The sequence below is a fragment of the Astyanax mexicanus genome, chromosome 1, assembly GCF_023375975.1.
Source record: "Astyanax mexicanus isolate ESR-SI-001 chromosome 1, AstMex3_surface, whole genome shotgun sequence".
NCBI classification, from domain to species: domain Eukaryota; kingdom Metazoa; phylum Chordata; class Actinopteri; order Characiformes; family Acestrorhamphidae; genus Astyanax; species Astyanax mexicanus.
The window spans coordinates 737,597-761,229 of NC_064408.1; the positions used below are offsets into that span (position 1 = coordinate 737,597).

Sequence of the window (23,633 nt, forward strand, 5' to 3'; positions counted from 1 at the left end):
ACCTACATACCTACCTACCCACCCATCTACCTACCTACCTACCCATCTACCTACCTACCCATCTACCTACCTACCCATCTACCTACCCATCTACCTACCTACCTACCTACCCATCTACCTACCTACCTACCTACCTACCTACCTACCCATCTACCTACCTACCTACCCATCTACCTACCCATCTACCTACCTACCTACCCATCTACCTACCTACCCATCTACCTACCAACCTACCTACCCATCTACCTACCTACCCATCTACCTACCCATCTACCTACCTACCCATCTACCTACCTACCTACCCATCTACATACCTACCCACCTACCTACCAACCTACCTACCCATCTACCTACCTACCCATCTACCTACCTACCTACCCATCTACCTACCTACCTACCCATCTACCTACCTACCTACCCACCTACCTACCCATCTACCTACCTACCTACCTACCTACCCATCTACCTACCTACCTACCCACCTACCTACCCATCTACCTACCTACCTACCTACCTACCTACCCATCTACCTACCTACCTACCTACCTACCTACCCATCTACCTACCTACCTACCTACCTACCTACCCATCTACCTACCTACCTACCCACCTACCTACCCATCTACCTACATACCTACCTACCCACCTACCTACCCATCTACCTACCTACCCATCTACCTACCCATCTACCTACCCACCTACCTACCCACCTACCTACCTACCTACCCATCTACCTACCTACCCATCTACCTACCTACCCATCTACCTACCCATCTACCTACCTACCTACCTACCTACCCATCTACCTACCTACCTACCCACCTACCTACCCATCTACCTACCTACCTACCTACCTACCTACCTACCCATCTACCTACCTACCTACCCACCTACCTACCCATCTACCTACCTACCTACCTACCTACCCATCTACCTACCTACCTACCCACCTACCTACCCATCTACCTACATACCTACCTACCTACCTACCTACCCACCTACCTACCCACCTACCTACCCATCTACATACCTACCTACCTACCTACCTACCTACCTACCTACCCATCTACCTACCTACCTACCCATCTACCTACCTACCTACCTACCCATCTACCTACCTACCCATCTACCTACATACCTACCAATCTACCTACCTACCCACCTACCTACCCATCTACCTACCTACCTACCTACCTACCCATCTACCTACCTACCTACCCATCTACCTACATACCTACCTACCTACCCATCTACCTACCTACCTACCCATCTACCTACCTACCTACCCATCTACCTACCTACCTACCTACCTACCTACACATCTACCTACCTACCTACCCATCTACCTACCTACCTACCCATCTACCTACCTACCCATCTACCTACCCATCTACCTACCTACCTACCTACCTACCTACCCATCTACCTACCCATCTACCTACCTACCCATCTACCTACCCATCTACCTACCTACCTACCTACCTACCCATCTACATACCTACCTACCCACCTACCTACCCATCTACCTACCTACCTACCAACCTACCTACCCATCTACCTACCTACCCATCTACCTACCTACCTACCTACCCATCTACCTACCTACCTACCTACCTACCTACCCATCTACCTACCTACCTACCTACCTACCTACCCATCTACCTACCTACCTACCTACCCATCTACCTACCTACCTACCCATCTACCTACCCATCTACCTACCTACCCATCTACCTACCTACCTACCCATCTACCTACCTACCCATCTACCTACCAACCTACCTACCCATCTACCTACCTACCCATCTACCTACCCATCTACCTACCTACCCATCTACCTACCTACCCATCTACCTACCCATCTACATACCTACCCACCTACCTACCAACCTACCTACCCATCTACCTACCTACCCATCTACCTACCTACCTACCCATCTACCTACCTACCTACCCATCTACCTACCTACCTACCCACCTACCTACCCATCTACCTACCTACCTACCTACCTACCTACCCATCTACCTACCTACCTACCCACCTACCTACCCATCTACCTACCTACCTACCTACCTACCTACCCATCTACCTACCTACCTACCTACCTACCTACCCACCTACCTACCCATCTACCTACCTACCTACCTACCTACCTACCTACCCATCTACCTACCTACCTACCCACCTACCTACCCATCTACCTACATACCTACCTACCCACCTACCTACCCATCTACCTACCTACCCATCTACCTACCCATCTACCTACCTACCTACCCACCTACCTACCTACCTACCCATCTACCTACCTACCCATCTACCTACCTACCCATCTACCTACCCATCTACCTACCTACCTACCTACCTACCTACCCATCTACCTACCTACCTACCCACCTACCTACCCATCTACCTACCTACCTACCTACCTACCCATCTACCTACCTACCTACCCACCTACCTACCCATCTACCTACCTACCTACCTACCTACCCATCTACCTACCTACCTACCCACCTACCTACATACCTACCTACCTACCTACCTACCCACCTACCTACCCACCTACCTACCCATCTACATACCTACCTACCTACCTACCTACCAACCTACCTACCCATCTACCTACCTACCTACCCATCTACCTACCTACCTACCTACCTACCTACCCATCTACCTACCTACCTACCCATCTACCTACCTACCTACCTACCCATCTACCTACATACCTACCAATCTACCTACCTACCCACCTACCTACCCATCTACCTACCTACCTACCTACCCATCTACCTACCTACCTACCCACCTACCTACCCATCTACCTACATACCTACCTACCTACCTACCCATCTACCTACCTACCTACCCATCTACCTACCTACCTACCCATCTACCTACCTACCTACCCATCTACCTACCTACCAACCTACCTACCTACCTACCCATCTACCTACCTACCTACCCATCTACCTACCTACCTACCCATCTACCTACCTACCTTTCTATCTATCTATCTATCTATCTATCTATCTATCTATCTATCTATCTATCTATCTATCTATCTATCTATCTATCTATCTATCTTTTGTTTTCTCCAGTTTTTATAAACTCCTTAAAATGCATGTGATGTTACATCAATATTTTTAATCACATTTTTATTATATTTTTAATGTTCAGTCGGACAGCTCACAAAAATATACTTAAACTATATTAAATAGTGGCGAAAATAACATACGAGTAGTATACTCAATATAAATTTAGTGCAAATTTATATCATTTCAATTACAAATATATGAGTAGTAATTAAGTACAAATTATTGGTGTCAAAATAACATTGCTATTGCCTATTTCAGCATAATTTAAATACACTTCTTTTTCACAAGGGATGCTCATAGTGTAGCTTCACCAAAGCACTAAAACAAGTGTGAAATGTTTTTAACCTAAATGTGCTTAACCTCTCATGCAATAAGGCTCTATATTTTGCAGGATGAGTAAAATGGATGATTTTTCAAAAATGTGTGATCACATGACCAATTTCTTCTGTTTTTCCCTCGAAACAGGGGGGTGGCACAACTTCCCCACTTTCCCCTTTTGAATAACATTAAACTTAAAGCTTAATTAATTTTAAATACACTATTTTGTACCTTTTAAAAAGTATGATTAAAGTTTGCTTACAAACATTTGATGAAAGGATAGTATTACTGTACTTTTAATATATTTTAAGTAGGTAGATAAATCTGTCAGTACATTTACAGCATACTTAGACATTTCTCTATATTTTAAGTATAATTAATATTAGTTTATAACCGATAAGAACCTGCTTTTAAAGAAAGTATAGAAAGTTCTGAAGCTTTATGTATTTTTAGTAAAATAATTTAATAAAATAAATCTCACCATCAGTCCTCCTCCGATGCCCCCGCCCATACACTTCACTTCCTCAGTGATGGTCCCGTTCCTGATGGACTCGGTGCTCCAGCCGGGGAAGAAGAGGAGGATGTTACAGAGGACGGAGACGAAGACCAGGGGGTAGAGGGTGACGGCGATGCAGAGAGAGCAGTTTCCTGTACACATCCTGAGGTAAATCTATGGTTCAGATAACTGAGAGGAGAACGTATCTTAGATCTGCTCTCAGTTCTTCTGATCTTCTCTGATGTTCTTCTGATGTTCTTGTGATCTTTTTTGATGTTCTTCTGATCTTCTCTGATCTTCTCTGATGTTCTTCTGATCTCCTCTGATGTTCTTCTGATGTTCTTGTGATCTTTTTTGATGTTCTCTGATCTTCTCTGATGTTCTTCTGATCTCCTCTGATGTTCTTCTGATCTTCTCTGATGTTCTTCTGATCTTCTCTGATGTTTTTCAAATCTTCTCTGATGTTCTTCTGATCTTCTTTGATGTTGTTCTCTGATCTTCTGCTAAAGCTGGAGCTGAAGTACTCTGACTAACCTCAAGAGGATGGGCTTATTATTTGTGGGTGTGTCTAAAGAACCCTGTAACCTTATAAAGCATTATAAACATGGCTCTACATATTTATAACACTGTATAGCACATTATAGCTTTGATTATTATGTTTTATCATCCCCAGCTCATCCCTATCCCCTCATCCCACTGATCTTCATCTTAGTCACAACAATAGACAAACACAGTCTGCTTAAACTAAAACCACACAAATTATTATATGTTTGCATGTTTTTATTAAAAACTACATGTTAATATTCACAGTGAGGGGAAAAGTATGTGAATCCCTCGGCTAATGATTTTTCTAAGAGCTAATTGGAGGCAGGATGTGATGAGATGTGATTGGTTGTGCTGGTTAAAGCTGTCCTGCTCTATAAAAACATCAGCGCAGATGTGAATCATGCCTCACACAAAAGATCAAGCTCTCAGAAGATCTACGATCAAAAATTGTTGACTTGCATGAAGCTGGAAAGGGTTACAAAAGTATCTCTAAAAGCTACTTGATGTTCATGTGTCCACGGTAACACAGACGCTCTACAAATGGAGAAAGTTCAGCACTGTTGCTGCTACTCTCTCTAGGTGTAATAAAGTTCTGTAAGAGCACAGCACAGAATGATCAATGAGGTGAGGAAGAATCCTAGAGAGTCAGCTGAAGACTGAATACAGAAATCTCATTTTTGTTGATAAATCTACAATAAGAAAAACATTAAAACAGTTTGGTGTTCGGTGGTTTGGTGTTCAGCGGTTTGGTGTTCGGCGATTTGGTGTTCGGTGTTTGTTGGTTTGGTGTTTGTTGTGGTTTGGTGTTCGTTGGTCTGGTGTTCGGTGGTGTGGTGTTCGGCGGTTTGGTGTTTGGCGGTTTGGTGTTCGGCGGTTTGGTGTTTGTTGGTTTGGTGATTTGGTGTTTGGTGATTTGGTGTTTGTTGGTTTGGTGTTTGTTGGTTTGGTGTTCGGTGGTTTGGTGTTCGTTGGTTTGGTGTTTGGTGGTTTGGTGTTCGGTGGTGTGGTGTTTGTTTGGTGTTTTTGGTTTGGTGTTTGTTGGTTTGGTGTTCGTTGATTTGGTGTTTGTTGGTTTGGTGATTTGGTGTTCGGTGGTGTGGTGTTTGTTGGTTTGGTGTTGGTTTGGTGTTCGGTGGTTTGGTGTTTGGTGATTTGGTGTTTGTTGTTTTGGTGTTCAGTGGTGTGGTGTTTGTTGGTTTGGTGGTTTTTGGTTTGGTGTTTGGTGATTTGGTGGTTTGGTGTTTGTTGGTTTGGTGTTTGATGGTTTGGTGTTTGTTGGTTTGGTGTTTGTTGGTTTGGATTTTGTTGGTTTGGTGTTCGGCCGTTTGGTGTTCGGTGGTTTGGTGTTCAGTGGTTTGGTGTTTGTTGGTTTGGTGTTTGTTGGTTTGGTGTTTGGTGGTTTGGTGTTTGGTGGTTTGGTGTCCGGTGGTTTGGTGTCCGGTGGTTTGGTGTTTGGTGATTTGGTGTTTGGTGTGTGGTGGTGGTTTGGTGTTCGGTGCTTTGGTGTTTGGTGGTTTGGTGTTTGGTGGTTTGGTGTTCAGTGGTTTGGTGTTTGGTGGTTTGGTGTTCGGTGGTTTGGTGTTCGTTGGTTTGGTGTTTGTTGGTTTGGTGTTTTTGGTTTGGTGTTTGTTGGTTTGGTGTTCGGTGATTTGGTGTTTGTTGGTTTGGTGATTTGGTGTTCGGTGGTGTGGTGTTTGTTGGTTTGGTGTTGGTTTGGTGTTCGGTGGTTTGATGTTTGGTGGTTTGATGTTCGTTGGTTTGGTGTTCGGTGGTTTGGTGTTTGTTGGTTTGGTGTTCGGTGGTGTGGTGTTTGTTGGTTTGGTGTTTTTGGTTTGGTGTTTGTTGGTTTGGTGATTTGGTGGTTTGGTGTTCATTGGTTTTGTGTTCGGTGGTTTGGTGTTTGTTGGTTTGGTGTTCGGTGGTGTTTGTTGGTTTGGTGTTTTTGGTTTGATGTTTGTTAGTTTGGTGTTCGGTGATTTGGTGTTTGTTGGTTTGGTGATTTGGTGTTCGGTGGCGTGGTGTTTGTTGGTTTGGTGTTTGTTGGTTTGGTGTTTGGTGGTTTGGTGTTTGATGGTTTGGTGTTCGGCGGTTTGGTATTTGTTGGTTTGGTGTTCGGTGGTTTGGTGTTCGGTGGTTTGGTGTTTGTTGGTGTGGTGTTTGTTGGTTTGGTGATTTGGTGTTTGATGGTTTGTTGGTTTGGTGTTTGTTGGTTTGGTGATTTGGTGTTCGGTGGCGTGGTGTTTGTTGGTTTGGTGTTTGTTGGTTTGGTGTTTGGTGGTTTGGTGTTTGATGGTTTGGTGTTCGGCGGTTTGGTGTTTGTTGGTTTGGTGTTCGGTGGTTTGGTGTTCGGTGGTTTGGTGTTTGTTGGTTTGGTGTTTGGTGGTTTGGTGTTTGTTGATTTGGTGTTTGCTGGTTTGTTGTTTGGTGGTTTGGTGTTTGGTGGTTTGGTGTTTGTTGGTTTGGTGGTTTGGTGTTCGGTGGTTTGGTGTTTTTTGGTTTGGTGTTCGGTGGTTTGGTGTTTGGTGTTCGGTGGTTTGGTGTTTGTTGGTTTGGATTTTGTCGGTTTGGTGTTCGGCCGTTTGGTGTTCGTTGGTTTGGTGTTTGTTGGTTTGGTGTTTGTTGGTTTGGTGTTTGATGGTTTGGTGTTCGGTGGTTTGGTGTTCGGTGGTTTGGTGTTTGTTGGTTTGGTGTTCAGTGGTTTGGTGTTTGTTGGTTTGGTGTTCGGGGGTTTGGTGTTTGTTGGTTTGGTGTTCGTTGGTTTGGTGTTTGTTGGTTTGGTGTTTGGTGGTTTGGTGTTCGTTGGTTTGGTGTTTGCTGGTTTGGTGTTTGCTGGTTTGGTGTTTGTTGATTTGGTGTTGTTTGGTTTGGTGTTTGCTGGTTTGGTGTTTGCTGGTTTGGTGTTTGTTGATTTGGTGTTGTTTGGTTTGGTGTTCGTTGGTTTGGTGTTTGGTGGTTTGGTGTTCGCTGGTTTGGTGTTTGCTGGTTTGGTGTTTGGTGGTTTGGTGTTCGTTGGTTTGGTGTTTGCTGGTTTGGTGTTTGCTGGTTTGGTGTTTGTTGATTTGGTGTATGTTGATTTGGTGTTGTTTGGTTTGGTGTTTGTTGGTTTGGTGTTTGGTGGTTTGGTGTTCGTTGGTTTGGTGTTTGCTGGTTTGGTGGTTTGGTGTTCGTTGGTTTGGTGTTTGCTGATTTGGTGTATGTTGATTTGGTGTATGTTGATTTGGTGTTGTTTGGTTTGGTGTTTGTTGGTTTGGTGTTCGGTGGTTTGGTGTTTGTTGGTTTGGTGTATGTTGATTTGGTGTATGTTGATTTGGTGTTGTTTGGTTTGGTGTTTGTTGGTTTGGTGTTCGGTGGTTTGGTGTTTGTTGGTTTGGTGTTTGTTGGTTTGGTGTTTGTTGGTTTGGTGTTTGGTGGTTTGGTGTTCGTTGGTTTGGTGTTTGTTGGTTTGGTGTTTGGTGGTTTGGTGTTCGTTGGTTTGGTGTTTGCTGGTTTGGTGTTTGCTGGTTTGGTGTTTGCTGGTTTGGTGTATGTTGATTTGGTGTTGTTTGGTTTGGTGTTTGTTGGTTTGGTGTTCGGTGGTTTGGTGTTTGGTGGTTTGGTGTTCGTTGGTTTGGTGTTTGTTGGTTTGGTGTTTGGTGGTTTGGTGTTCGTTGGTTTGGTGTATGTTGATTTGGTGTTGTTTGGTTTGGTGTTCGGTGGTTTGGTGTTCGGTGGTTTGGTGTTCGGTGGTTTGTTGTTTGGTGGTTTGGTGATTTGTAAGTTGATTGCTGTGCTGGAGGGCAGGAGATTTGTGTTTCCGTATCTCTCTGTTGAGAAAATCCCTGTAAAACCTTCAATTAACAATAAATAATAATATAAAATAAAATATTTCTAGTGCTGCATATCTTCATCACCCGTTCACAGAGCTGGACTTGTGTGACAGATGTGTTTTATATGTTCACACTTTCAGATATGTGCACGATATATTTCACACGATCGCCACGTGTGATAAACAACGAAGGCTGTGAAAATATCTGTGAATCTTTTCACTATCTCAGGTTATTTATGACTGATTGTTCCAGAGATAGATCAACACCAGTTCCTTCATCCTGATAGAGACGATCAAAACCAGATCTGTACCAACAGCTCTAAAGCTCTATCTGGACGGGATTAGTGTCTCAGGGGGTTCTGGGGTCATTTTCTCTTTTATGGGTTTTTTATCCTCCTATTAATCCATCCTATTGATTTTCGGATGGACGCACATCTCTGAGTTTCGTCTCCTCACCTTTAATAAAACTGCCACGCACCGTAATTACACTTTGGACGTGCCACGGTTTCCACAAAGATCCACGTTAAAAACACAACAGCGAATGGAAATGGAGGAGCTACTGAACACTGCGATGTCATGTGAACGAGAAAAACTAAAAACTCAGAACATCCGAGTAACTTGTAGTTTTCAAACGCCAACTGAAGACTGAAGACTTCCCAAACTAATCTTTAAATGAAAGCCTGTAACTCGTATTTTGGGACTTTGTGTTTTAAAGATGCTAAGTAGCACCCTGGCTAAAATAAGCTAACCTAAGCTAATCTGGCTAGGATATCTGATTAGCTAGTATTAGTAGTTAATACAGAACTGGGACTCAAACCAGGACTTCTGGACAGATAAATTCAGTAGGATGTGTTTAGTTATCTTCATCTCTCAGTGCTACTCACATAAATATATAAATGACAGATTATTAAATATTTTATAAACACAGCGGCTCTCACAGGGGGTCCTAAAATGACCAAAAATATACATTTATTAAACATATTTTGAAATACATTTTAAATATAGTTTTAAAGGTATATTTGACATTTATGAAATTTGCCAGTAAGTATATTTTGAAATACATTTGTTTTAGTTCTCAATTCAAAAACAAAATATATCTATTTTTTTTTTTAAATACCTGACATTGGATGCTGCCAAATACGGAGAATATATGCTAAATGTATATTTCCCATTAATTAACTTTAGAAAATGTATGTATATGCATATAAAATGTGTTCTTTAGGTAGTTGCTATTGTGCTATCATGTTGTTGCTATGGTGTTGCCATACAATCGTAACATGATACTGTTGCAAGAAAATTGTTTAGTTGTTGCTATGGTGCCTTGACTGGTTGCTAGGACGTTATTTTGAAAAAGCTAAATAAGCTTGTGGTTGTGGTGGTTAAAGATGGTTGGTAGGGTGTTGCTATGGTGTTCATGGTGGTTTGTGGTCTTGGCTTGAAAAATATATAGCATTATTGCTCAGAATCTATATGCTGTGAAACTGCTGTAAAAAGGAGAAAACAACACACAATGATTAATAAATATTTTAATCAATTTAAATGCAAAAATATATAATAATATATCACAGAAATCTTAATACAAACTTTTCTTTAGCCTTCAGTTTCTCTATAAATTCTTCAGTAACACTGCTGAGGTCAACAGAGCAATAAACCATTTAAAATAAATTACAATACACTGTAAAATATTTCCATTAAAATAACATTAAAATAATCAAGATTAGTGTAAAAACTGCAAATTCCCTGTAAAACAATGTAATACTTAATTCATTACAGTAATATCCAGCCCTTTATTTTTGTTACAGATAAAATACAAAAAAATTATATATAAAATGCCCTAAAATATAATTTTAGTGTATTTTGAATGATCACAATATTATCTTTGGCATTATTAAGAACACAGTATTTATTATTTAAGAATAGCTCACTGTTATCTTCCAATAAAAAGTCTAAATTATACATATATATATATATATATATATACAGCTCTGGAAAAAATAAGAGAGCACTTAAAAATTATGAGTTTCTTAGATTTTACCAAATTGAAAACCTTTTTTTTTACACCAGGAGTAAAGCAGCATAAAGTTATCCAAAAGCAGTGTGTAAGACTGGTGGAGGAGAACATGATGCCAAGATGCATGAAAAAAAAACTGTGATTAAAAACCAACCAGGGTTATTCCACCAAATATTGATTATTTCTGAACTCTTAAAACTTTATGAATATGAACTTGTTTTCTTTGCATTATTTGAGGTCTGAAAGCTCTGCATCTCTTTTGTTATTTCAGTCATTTCTCATTTTCTGTAAATAAATGCTCTAAATGAGAATATTTTTATTTGGAATTTGGGAGAAATGTTGTCTGTAGTTTATAGAATAAAACAACAATGTTCATTTTACTCAAACATAAACCTATAAATAGCAAAATCAGAGAAACTGATTCAGAAACTGGCAACTGCCATTGCAAACGTTTTTGAACCCTTCTTGCACTTGTTTGAGTAGGTTCAGTGTCTCCAACCTGGCAACCCGTGTGTGTTTCTCTTCAGTGTTTGCTGTTATTTAGCACAAAGTGATGTTTAATATTTCAATCTAAGTCGATGTAAAAACCTTTTAATCCAGGTCAATTTTAAAGTATTTCTATTGGAGCATTCATCCCGAAACATCCTGACAGATTCACATTCTGGAGAAAAGTGTAAAAACAAGGAAAATAAATGGAGATACGAGGTTTTGGACTGAAAGTGAGGATATACTGCTGAGATCAGCTGATGTTACAGTGTGTTTCTCACTGAGACTCCATCTCCACCCATTCACCATAACCACCAGCATAGTGACGAGCTCTGAGAGAGAGAGAGAGAAATGTAGTTATTTTATATTAATTATATCCTATCAGTTATATTCTTCAGTTGTTTATTACAGATCTATAGTTGAGCTGTTAACTGTGAACCATACACTTTGATTTAGGGCGTGTCAGTGTGTCTTTGCTATCGTAACGACGGGAAAAGTACACCTTGCTCATCTCGAAATGTAGTCATGTACTAATTCTCTTAATTAATGATGGGTGTGGTTAATTTTGGGCGTAACGTGAAATAATAAACCAATCAGAGTGTCTCTTGCTCATCGTTCTCTTTAAGAGTAGATCAGGTGAGCTCTGTCTTTGGTGGATTGCTATTGTAACGGTGCAGCTACCTGGACGTGTTCAACAAACTCTTCTCAGCAGAGGAAACTGAGCTGCTGGTTGACGCTGTGAAGGAGCTCCAGCAGCTCATTTACGGGAACAGCAATGTTATTTTATTTACTATTCTGTTTATTGTTGATGTAAAAGTTGGGTTTGTGCTGCTGTGTGTTCATGTGTGTGTAATAAGTGGGGGCGTACGCTCGGCTCGGCACAGCGCCTGTGTTACCGAGATAGCGATGAACGTCTGACTGTTGGCGTCTGTCTAGGTTGTATTCAGTCAGTGTTTGAGTGTGTGTGTGTGTGTGTACCTGCTGTATCCCAGTCTGTGTATTTTCTGCAGTGCGCTGAGGCTGCGGCGCCCCCTCTGGCAGTACAGGATAAAGTTCAGGTGAGATTTTGTCGGCATGGAGACTCTATACAGCTCTCTGAATTGATCCGGAGTCAGTGTGAACGCCCGCTCCACCTCCCCCACTGCAAACACATCCACATTTTATCATGATCAAATTTTACACTGACCAAAAATTACACTGACTAAAAATGACACTGATCAAAAATTTACACTGACCAAAAAATACACTGATAAAAAATTACACTGATCAAAAATTTACACTGGCCAAAAATTACACTGATCAAAAATTATACTGAGCAAAAATGACATTGATCAAAAAATTACACTGACAGAAAAATACACTGGTAAAAATTACACTGATCAAAAATTACACTGACCAAAAATTTACACTAATCAAAAATTACACTGACCAAAAAATACACTGACTAAAAATTACACTGATCAAAATTTACACTGATCAAAAATGTACACTGACCAAAAATTACATTGATCAAAAAATACACTGATCAAAAATTACACTGATCAAAAATGTACACTGACCAAAAATTACACTGATCAAAAAATACACTGATCAAAAATTTACACTGACCAAAAAATACACTGATCAAAAAATACACTGATCAAAAATGACACTGACCAAAAATTACACTGATCAAAAATTACACTGATCAAAAATTACACTAAACAAAAATTAAACTGATCAAAAATTACACTAATCAAAACTTACACTGATCAAAAATTTACACTGATCAAAAATTTACACTGATCAAAAATTAAACTGACCAAAAATTACACTAATCAAAAATTACACTAATCAAAAAATACACTGATCAAAATTTACACTAATCAAAAATTACACTGATCAAAAATCCAACTGATCAAAAATTACACTGACCAAAAATTACACTGATCAAAAATTACACTGATCAAACATTTACACTGATCAAAATTTACACTGATCACAAATGTACACTGACAACAAATTACACTGATCAAAAAATACACTGATCAAAAATTACACTGATCAAAAATGTACAGTGACCAAAAATTACACTGATCAAAAAATACACTGATCAAAAAATACACTGATCAAAAATTACACTGATCAAAATTTACACTGACCAAAAAATACACTGATCAAAAAATACACTGATCAAAAAATACACTGATCAAAAATTACACTGATCAAAAAATACACTGATCAAAAATTACACTAATCAAAAATTACACTGATCAAAAATTACACTGATCAAAAATTACACTGATCAAAAATTACACTAAACAAAAATTACACTGATCAAAAATTAACACTGATCAAAAATTAAACTGACCAAAAATTACACTAATCAAAAATTACACTAATCAAAAAATACACTGATCAAAATTTACACTAATCAAAAATTACACTAATCAAAAATCCAAATGATCAAAAATTACACTGACCAAAAATTACACTGACCAAAAATTACACTGATCAAAAATTACACTGATCAAAAATTACACTGATCAAAAATTACACTGATCAAACATTTACACTGATCAAAAATTACACTGATCAAACATTTACACTGATCAAAAATGTATACTGACCAAAAATTACACTGATCAAAAATTACACTGACCAAAAATGTACACTGATCAAAAATTTACACTGACCAAAAAATACACTCATCAAAAATTACACTGATCAAAAAATTTACACTGACCAAAAATTACACTGACTAAAAATGACACTGATCAAAAATTTACACTGACCAAAAAATACACTGACCAAAAAAATACACTGATAAAAAATTACACTGATCCAAAATTTATACTGGCCAAAAATTCCACTGATCAAAAATTATACTGAGCAAAAATGACATTGATCAAAAAATTACACTGACAGAAAAATACACTGGTAAAAATTACACTGATCAAACATTACACTGACCAAAAATTTACACTAATCAAAAATTACACTGACCAAAAAATACACTGACTAAAAATTACACTGATCAAAAAATACACTGATCAAAAATGTACACTGACCAAACATTACACTGATCAAAAAATACACTGATCAAAAATGTACACTGATCAAAAATGTACACTGACCAAAAATGTACACTGACCAAAAATTACACTGATCAAAAATTACACTGATCAAACATTTACACTGACCAAAAAATACACTGATCAAAAAATACACTGATCAAAAATACACTGATCAAAAATGACACTGACCAAAATTACACTGATCAAAAATTACACTGATCAAAAATTACACTGACCAAAAATTACACTGATCAAAAATTTACACTGATCAAAAATTTACACTGATCAAAAATTAAACTGACCAAAAATTACACTAATAAAGAATTACACTAATCAAAACATACACTGATCAAAATTTACACTAATCAAAAATTACACTGATCAAAAATCCAACTGATCAAAAATTACACTGACCAAAAATTACACTGATCAAAAATTACACTGATCAAACATTTACACTGATCAAAAATTACACTGATCAAAAATAACACTGATCAAAAATGTATACTGACCAAAAAATACACTGATCAAAAAATATACTGATCAAAAAATACACTGATCAAAAATTACACTGACCAAAAATTACACTGACCAAAAATTACACTGATCAAACATTTACACTAATCAAAAATTACACTGACCAAAAAATACACTGACCAAAAAAATACACTGATCAAAAAATACACTGATCAAAAATTTACACTGACCAAAAAATACACTAACCAAAAATACACTAACCAAAAATACACTGACCAAAAATTACATTGATCAAAAATTACACTGACCAAAAATTACACTGATCAAAAAATACACTGATCAAAAATTTACACTGACCAAAAAATACACTAACCAAAAATACACTAACCAAAAATACACTGACCAAAAATTACATTGATCAAAAATTACACTGACCAAAAAATACACTGACCAAAAAATAAACTAACATGATAACACCTCACTACATATATACATATATATATGTGTATCTTACAGGGTATATTAGTGGCTGATGAAATCGATCCGTCTTCAAACTCGTCCGGCTCACGAACATCAAACAGCTGAACATCTCCAGATCCCAACATCTGCTTCAGCTCATCATAACTCACTACTGCACCTAACACACACACACACACACACACACATTATACACACACACAAACATTACACACACACACACAAACATTACACACACACACACACACACACACATTACACACACACACACACACACACATTACACACACACACACACACATTACACACACACACACACACATTACACACACACACACAAACATTACACACACACACACACAAACATTACACACACACACACACACACATACATTACACACACACACATTACACACACACACACACATTACACACACATACACACACATTACACACACACACACATTACACACACAGACACACAACTAGGGTTGCCACCTATGTCTGACAAAAAACAAGGACACTGTCATACTGGCAGCTGCCCAAAAATATACGGTTGATGTAACATAATCAGAGACGGCTTTGAGAAGTAGGGTTGTTCAAAGCAATGAATATTGCTTATTAAGTATAAGAAGGAACTTCTGCTTACCTGCTTATCTAAGTACTGGAGTGAGATTTGCTTGTGCTTGCTTTTGCACCTTCTTGGCTAAAAGGTGAAGGAGGGAGAACACATCAGATTTGACATCACCACATTTATACCAACTCTATAGACATTTACTGTGTATAATCTTTAGAGATTGAACTGAAAATAAAAAACCTGAAACACACATCATAGGCCTTTCCTTACCTAGTTTTCCATTTATATTTGGCATTTCCCTTTGCTGCAGCTACCAGCTTTCTCTGTTCTTCAATGAATGACTTAAACTCGGTGCATGACAAGTTAAAATTCAGACGGACTTGAAGCTCAGACATTGAAACCGACAGTCTGTTTCTTTTGTCTGACCAAATATCCTCCATGTGACTGAACACTCGCTCTGTGTAGGCATTGCTGACTGGTATAGAAAAAACAAAAGCAACTACTTTCATCAGCTCAGTGGATTCAGTAGCCTTGCTGAAAAAATAGGCCCACTTCTTGTCAAGGGTAAGGTCTTTTGGAATGGTGCCTGATACTTCATTCAGGATGACCACATCACCATACAGCTTGTCTTCATCAACATCCAGGGCTAGTTTGTCCAGTAAATGATTCAGCTGAGACCACTGGAGTGACTGACCCTCATCAAGGCTAAGGCAGCCAGCATGTGCAAGAAGCTGGTCATTGAAGTCAAATTTATCCTCGATATACAGTACTGCTTTCTCAAAGAATCTGTCTACCAGGCTTCTGAAGTGATCTTGTTGCTGGGGTGAGAGACTTCTTGTTATTTGTTTTGCTTTACTTCCATAGAATCTGTCGGTGCGCCTTGCGTTCAGCTGGTTGCGCAATCGGTTCATCACTGAGTAAACGTCTATGACAGTAGCACTGTCACTCTCTAGCTTCCTGATAGAGGAATCAAATTCCTGCATCACATTGTGCATAAATGCCAGGATGCATTCAGCCATAGTATGGTCCACATGTTCTGTGTCAGAAGCACCGCCCACAAATGTCCAGACAATGCTCGGACAGTCATCCTTTCCAAGGGATAGAAAATAAGACTTCAAGGCTGGCCAGCACTCTAAAATTCTCTGGATTGCAGGCAGCAAAGACAGCCAACGTGTGGGGACATGCCTCAGAATCTCCCTGTATTTTGTAGAAGTGAATTCGCAAAACTCCTTAAGTACTTCTACCTTTTTAGCAGAACAGCTAAATTCACTATACACCTTCAGCACGAAGGCTTCTACGTCACATCCTGAAGAACTAAAGACGCGATTCGCTGTTTTTACAGCATTATTTATCATGTGACACTTGCAGTTGCCCTTCAAAATGTGTGGATTAACTTCTCTGAGTTTCTGAAAAACCGAGTTGTGCCGACCATAATTAACTGATGCATTATCTGCACCATATGCACTAATCTGGTTGACTGAAAGTCCACTGTTTTCAGTGATGGAGACTATCTGTTTAAATATAGCTTCACTGGATTCATCTGGGTCTTCATAAAAATCTAGCAATCCACATTTCACACCCTCAGATGCACAGAAGTACTGGACTGTGTATGGGAACAGCTTTGTGTGGCCAGAATTGGAAGCATCAGAACACACTGCAAAATAGTGCACTTTCTGCAACTCTGCTGCTAGTCTCTCCTGACTAAATGGTGCTAACACATTCTCAACTAAGGCCTCGCTCTTAGTTCTGCCACATGACATCTTGGTTGCAATATTAGAATCACTGAATATTTTCGCACTGACCTTGTTCCCACAGTCAGTGGACAGGTAGTTGTGGCCATGTCGCACACCGTGATAAGTAGAGGTTAGTTCGGCAACAGCAATTTTGTCCTCCTCAGAGTCTTTCTTGATCATAAATGATGAAATTCCTCTGGTTTGTCGAGTGGTTTGCATTCGATTTAAATGTTTTTTGGTTTTAGCATGGTCATCCAATGCAGTTTTGCCCTCATGTTTAATCACAATTTTAGCTGAGCACATGGTGCAGGTGGCTGAAAATGGATCCTCATGGGTTGGCTTTAGCCATGCGACATACTTTTCATTTTTCATCCAGTCATTATTGAAATAACATGAACGTTTCATTTTCTTTTTGACTGGCTTATCAGACTCACTAGGCACAGACTCGTCGTCCTCCTCCGTTTCGCCGCCCATCTCAACCGCTGTATTCCTTAAACTCCTCAAACGACGCTATAGCAATGCCACTGATTCACTGCCCGTAACAGCCGCCTGTACTGAGATGGCCGTAGCTGCAGAACCACACGTCCAGGGGGTGGGGCTAGATCTGATCCAACTCTTCCTACGTCGTGTTTTCATTGGTCTGAAGCACATCGGGGCTCGAATCCTAACCCTATCCCCTTGGACTTATGGGAGGAGTCAGATCAGATCCAGTTCAGATCAATGAGGCACAATGGTGCAAGTCAGCGAGAAAAAAAAAGACAGATTTAATGCAGGCAGAAAAAGCCTAAATACTCAGTTAAACTAACCTAGTGAAAACCGGGACATTCATTGAGATTTTTTTTCCCGGGACCGAATATTAAAAAGAAGGACAGTCCTGGGAAAACCGGGACAGGTGGCAACCCTACACACAACAAAACCAGTGTAATAGAGACTGGAGCTGCATTAGCATTAGCCGCTAATCATGCTAAGCGCTAGCTCTTTCACTGTTCAGAAATAACTATACTGTACTGTAGTGGGAAAAACCGCTAGCTAAGATCACCCTGCCTTACTGAAACACTCAGGATTCCTCAGTGTAGTGCCTCTGAGTGCTAACGCTAATGCTGCTGCACCCAGCCTTAGTTTAAATCTGGAAATCAAAGCTTACTGTAAACAAACAGGAGCTCTTTACTCACCCAAATAAACAGTTTTCAGGAGAGAAATCTGTGTAGATTAACATCCAGCACTCGATTTTTTAAGAATTACAGTTTAGCTTAACCTTACTTAACTTAAGTTGCCCCCCCCCACCCCTGTTCCTTACTAGTGTCACATAATGCACCTTATAGTGTAAAAAATACGGTAATAACTATTTTTGTTGAATTTGTTGAAGTGAATAAAAGCAAAAGGTTTCCATTGATGATTCACTACTACAGCTAGTAGAGTAAAAAACTTAATTATCACAACTTATTTTAGCCAGTCCTACATTCTTCACTGAAAAATCAAACAATCGAGTTTTAATGAATTTATTTAATGATTTTAATCAAGTAAAATGAGCAAAAAGCCTTAAGAAAAGTCAGAGTCACAATACATTTTGAGTCGGGACAATAAGAAAATATGTTTTTTAGTTGTACAAGCTAAAAGTTTTCTTTTATAGGCTTCTCAAAAGAATTAATCCAAATAAAAACATGATCTGAACACAATATAATGAATTGGACACAACTTTATGCTTGGAATTCTTGAAAAACGTAATATTTCAAGTTGTATATGTATTCATCTAAGTAAAATAAAGATTTATAGTTTGAACATCTGCTGTTAGTTTTCTTTAAAACTTTATTTTATCTTAAAACTCTAAAAGACCTATTGCAGTAAGATGTCATGAAATTTTGAGTTTTTGAGTAAAATATAAGCAGCAGTTCAGTAGAGATGATTTGAGGAAGATGAAGCGTGAGCGACGACTGAGACACGCCCATTCCATCAATCACACTCTAACTTATAGATTATAGAGTCTTGTGGTTTTTACAATATTAATATCTGTGTTTATTTGGTTAATTATTTGGTAACTGATATATTTCCTACTATTACTAATACTTTTTTATACTGTTATTAGTAGTGATAGTGATAGTAGTAATGTTGTATTATGAAATATATATAGAAATATATTATTTATATATGACTGTAAGTACATATGACTGTATATGATTGCAATATTTTAAAGTTGTCTGTATATGATTATCATTATTAAGAATATTACTGTGCACTTTTTCAAATAAATGTACTACTTATTATATGTGTGCTATATATATTACATTATACATTACTTTAAACCAGGGGTCGGCAACCTTTGACACATGGAGTGCCAACTTTAACATTTCTAGTCAATGAGTGTGCCACTATCAACAATAATAAATAATAAAAAACACACACAAACTAAGGGAATATGTTCTACAAATTTGGATTTTTTTTACATAGAAAATGTGCTTTAAAAATAAAATTATTATTATTATTATTACTATATATATTTTTTTTGTGTAATCAGAATAACAGTGAGTCCAGCTCTGAATTAACGTGGCTTTATAGATAAGCGTAATTTGCACTGAATGAATGCCTTGCCTACCAGCGAGTGTGATCCCTGTCCTTGCTTTTCTTGGCTGAGCTTTCTTATCTGGGGGTTGTAGTTTGTCACTTTTAATCGTAAACATGACTCAAAATTGTCCATCGTCAAACAGCTGCGGATAGGGCTGAGCACACTTTTCATGTGCGAAAATACCTGCTCACACAGGTAGGTTGAGCCGAACACTGACACAAGGCCAATGCTCTTGAGACAGCCGAACTTTTCTGGTGCAGATGTCCAGCGTGCCCACAGTGGCGAGCTCTTCAGCTGCATCTTCACGTCCTGTCCATCCATCCAGTTGATCAGAGCTGCGATACACAAAACCATAGTCTTCCATCCAGGAGGGCTGAAATGCCCTAGCTTTGTTTTTTTAAGCCGGAAGCTCTGTCATCTCTTGTAACGCTATTAGGTGGGCTAACTGACTTTGATTAGGCTAAATTTAAATATGGGTCTGTGGGAAAGTGGGTGGGAGCTGAGTGCAGAGCGTTGAGGAGCAAATTCAATTGGAGGATTGTGCTGTCAGTCTGATTTTTTTTTGCTGATGCTGGTCCAGCGTGTCGCGTGCCAGTGATTATGCCTTGGCGTGCCAGCAGTGGCACGCGTGCCATAGGTTGCCGACCCCTGCTTTAAACCTTACATTTTAGCAATCTATATAATATAGGTTAAGTATATATTATGCATTTTTTTGCATAATATATTAATTTCATTAATTTAACTATTTTTCTAACAATTAATAAACTAAATTGGTAAATAGGTATCACATGTATTTTAATTTTAATACAAAACTACTAATTTTTAAACATTTATTGAATTTGTAACATTTAAAATCTCAACACAAAAACATACCAACAAAGAACAATATGACTGAATATGAAAAATACATAAAAAAAAAGATACTGTTTATATATATAGAAATCACTACATATATATCTAATATAACAGTGTTTTATTATAGTAAACCAGCGTACTATATCCTGTTACCTATGATATTGCAATAATATACAGTCATATACACTTATAGCCATTTTTAAACAATATTTAAAATACATATTTCTTAAAATATCATAAATTAGTGTGTATATAGTAGCATTACTGCTATCACTATTACTACTTCTAATAGTAGTACAAAAAAGTATTAGAAACAGCAGGAAAAGTATAAATAATCAAATAATTAACCAAATAAACACTGATATTAATATTTTTATAACCACAAACTCTATATTCTACAACGTACAGTAAGATTATTATACACTGAATTAAATTATACACTAACTTATCTCACTGTAATCGAAAAAAACAAACAAATAATCCTATTAAACCTATTAAAATCTGATTAATTTTAATTAAAGGAAAATTCTATTCAGTTCTATAGTGTACAGTATTGGTCTGTTTTTGATTCTGGCGCCCCCTGCAGTTTACTGAGTGAATAACCCGCAGCCTGTAGGTGAGAGTCGTGCAAACACACACGTGCGGCGGTAGAGTATATAGATATATAGTATAAATTAAACTCAGTTCACTATTTTATTCACTATTATGGGATGGAGAACGAGGTTATTAATGTGTGGAGAAAGATATGATCAGAAATTATTATTTTATAAAAGTTTTGTACTAAAAAAGAGAATAAAACACAGTGTATATCTTACCTGTTCCACCTTAAGCAGTGCAGTTTAGTAACATTTAAGGTGGAACTTTCAGTTTTAACAAGAAATTAATGGATAAAAAATAAAATAAAAATAATCCACTAGTACCTGAACTGATGGGTTCTTTATAGAAGTTCCCTTCTTCACACGATCCGTCCACTTTACCCGAACACAGATCCGAACCAGAACCAGAACCAGACAAACCCACAACCAGCAGCAGAACCAACAGCATCTTCCCCCTGAATAAAGATCTCTACCTTAAAACTGATACTTTATTCCCTATTCTAACTCACTTTTTACTGCTAAAACCTCTTAAATACCCTCTGATATCACACTCACAGTTACTCACTCTCTGTTATTACCAAACACGAGTGGGCGGGGCTAATACGAGGCGCTTTCTCATTCGCTGCTGGGTCAAAACAGGGCGTGACCCCTTTATTCACATGAACTTTTATACTTTATTTAGAACCATGACTAAATATGATTCTATAGAATAAACTGTGCTGACATTTTTCTTACTGTATATTTAATTTAAAAAAATCATGTTTTACAAGATATTTTAATATAAAATATTTTTGGAGAAATGTTTTGTATTTTCAATATTTATTTCTATGGTTCTAGATTAAACTAGAACCCTAAAAGAGCTTAAAATACATTTTAAAGTGCTGATAATTTAACACCTCTTTAAAGAACATTAAGAATTAACAACAATTCTATATAGCACAGATCAAACTGTACTTTATAGAGTTTAATATTTTAACTTTATCTGAGTTTAATATTATAGTTTTATAGTTATTTAAAATCCCAACACAAAAACACACACAAACAAAGCACAATATAGCTGACTACATATATATCTAATATAACATGATCTTATTACAGTAAAACTTACTTACTTACTATATCCTGTTACTTATGAAGAATATTCACTCTGTATTTTACACTGTGATACTTTACTTTATTTTTTGCCTATATAATAAATTATACCTTACTATTATTATTAAAACACAAATATTGCAGTAATATGCAGTCATATATACTTATAGTCATATATATATATATAATATATAAAATATATATTTCTTAAAATATCATAAATTAGGGTTTGTATAGTAACATTACTGCTATCACTATTACTACTACCAACTAAATTAAAATATTTTTGGAGAAATTAAAAAGTAAAAAGTAATTTTTATGGTTGTAGATGAAACTAGAACCTTTAAAAAACTAAACAATTTTTTAAAAGCTAATAATTAGACAATTATATATAGCACAGATCAAAATGCACTTGAATAGAGTGTAATAATTTAATTTTATCTTAGTTTAATATAGTTATAATTATAATCTGCTGTTGACTCACTGGCGCCACCTGCTGGTTACTGAGAGAATGACCAGTGACTCACAGTGAGCGGACGTGATAACTCTCATGCGCTATTATACTTATTTTATTTACGACTTATTATGATTTAAATTGAGATATATGAGTGTGCAGAGAAATAAATTAACAGAAAATATAATTTTATAAATGTTCTGAACTAAAAAAGGCTTTTTAAATATAATTTATTATATTAGTAGTTTCTGTTTTATCCTAAAAGGTTTCAAAACTTTGATTCAGGCGCCTCAAAAAGCTGAAGAATAAAAAAATATATATATATAGAAAGATAATATAAATAATAAAAACAAAATGATGTACAATCAATGTAATGGTCCACAAAAACTTATCTAGAAAACAAATCAAGTATATTTCCTATTGTTTATTGTCCTTTATTTAAATTACATAATGTTTTTTAAGATTGTGTACTCTAAGCATATTGAGGATGAGTGTACTCAAAATACAATAAATAAATACATTAAACAAATCTTTAACATACTAAAATTAATTCATAAATATTTTTAAATTGTTAGACACATTATATAAAATATTAATATATTTACAGAAATGTATAATTTGTTTTATAGTAATTGTAATATAATTTTACAATCGTATTTCATGATAAAATGTCCTTTTTTCATGGTGCAGTTTTAATTTATTCTTACCCTTATTGTTGACATATTTCGGCCAATATAGATGTTTTTGCAAAAACAAATTTTATTTAAAAATGACATTTTTCATAACAAAAAGAAAATTGAGTTTTCTCATCTTTCCTTTCTTTTTTTCCCCTTTTTTTCAGTGTATGATATAAACAGCAGTTCAGTAGAGATGATTTGAGGAAGATGAAGCAGCGTGAGAGACGTGACCAAACTTACTCAGCACTGACGGACTGAGACACGCCCATTCCATCAATCACACACACACACACACACACACACACTTATGGAATACAC

General features: G+C 37.2%; 1 protein-coding gene across 1 annotated transcript; it reads right to left on the reverse strand.

The window, feature by feature from the left end:
* Nucleotides 1-10,190: 10,190 nt before the first annotated feature.
* Nucleotides 10,191-21,690, reverse strand: LOC125805908 (thiosulfate:glutathione sulfurtransferase). Its single transcript, XM_049485475.1, has 4 exons — nt 21,417-21,690; nt 14,809-14,931; nt 11,740-11,902; nt 10,191-11,093 (listed from the first exon to the last, which is right to left on the reverse strand). The coding sequence occupies exons 1-4, from the start codon at nt 21,538-21,540 to the stop codon at nt 11,039-11,041; spliced, it is 465 nt and encodes a 154-aa protein (XP_049341432.1). The 5' UTR covers nt 21,541-21,690; the 3' UTR covers nt 10,191-11,038.
* Nucleotides 21,691-23,633: the final 1,943 nt, after the last annotated feature.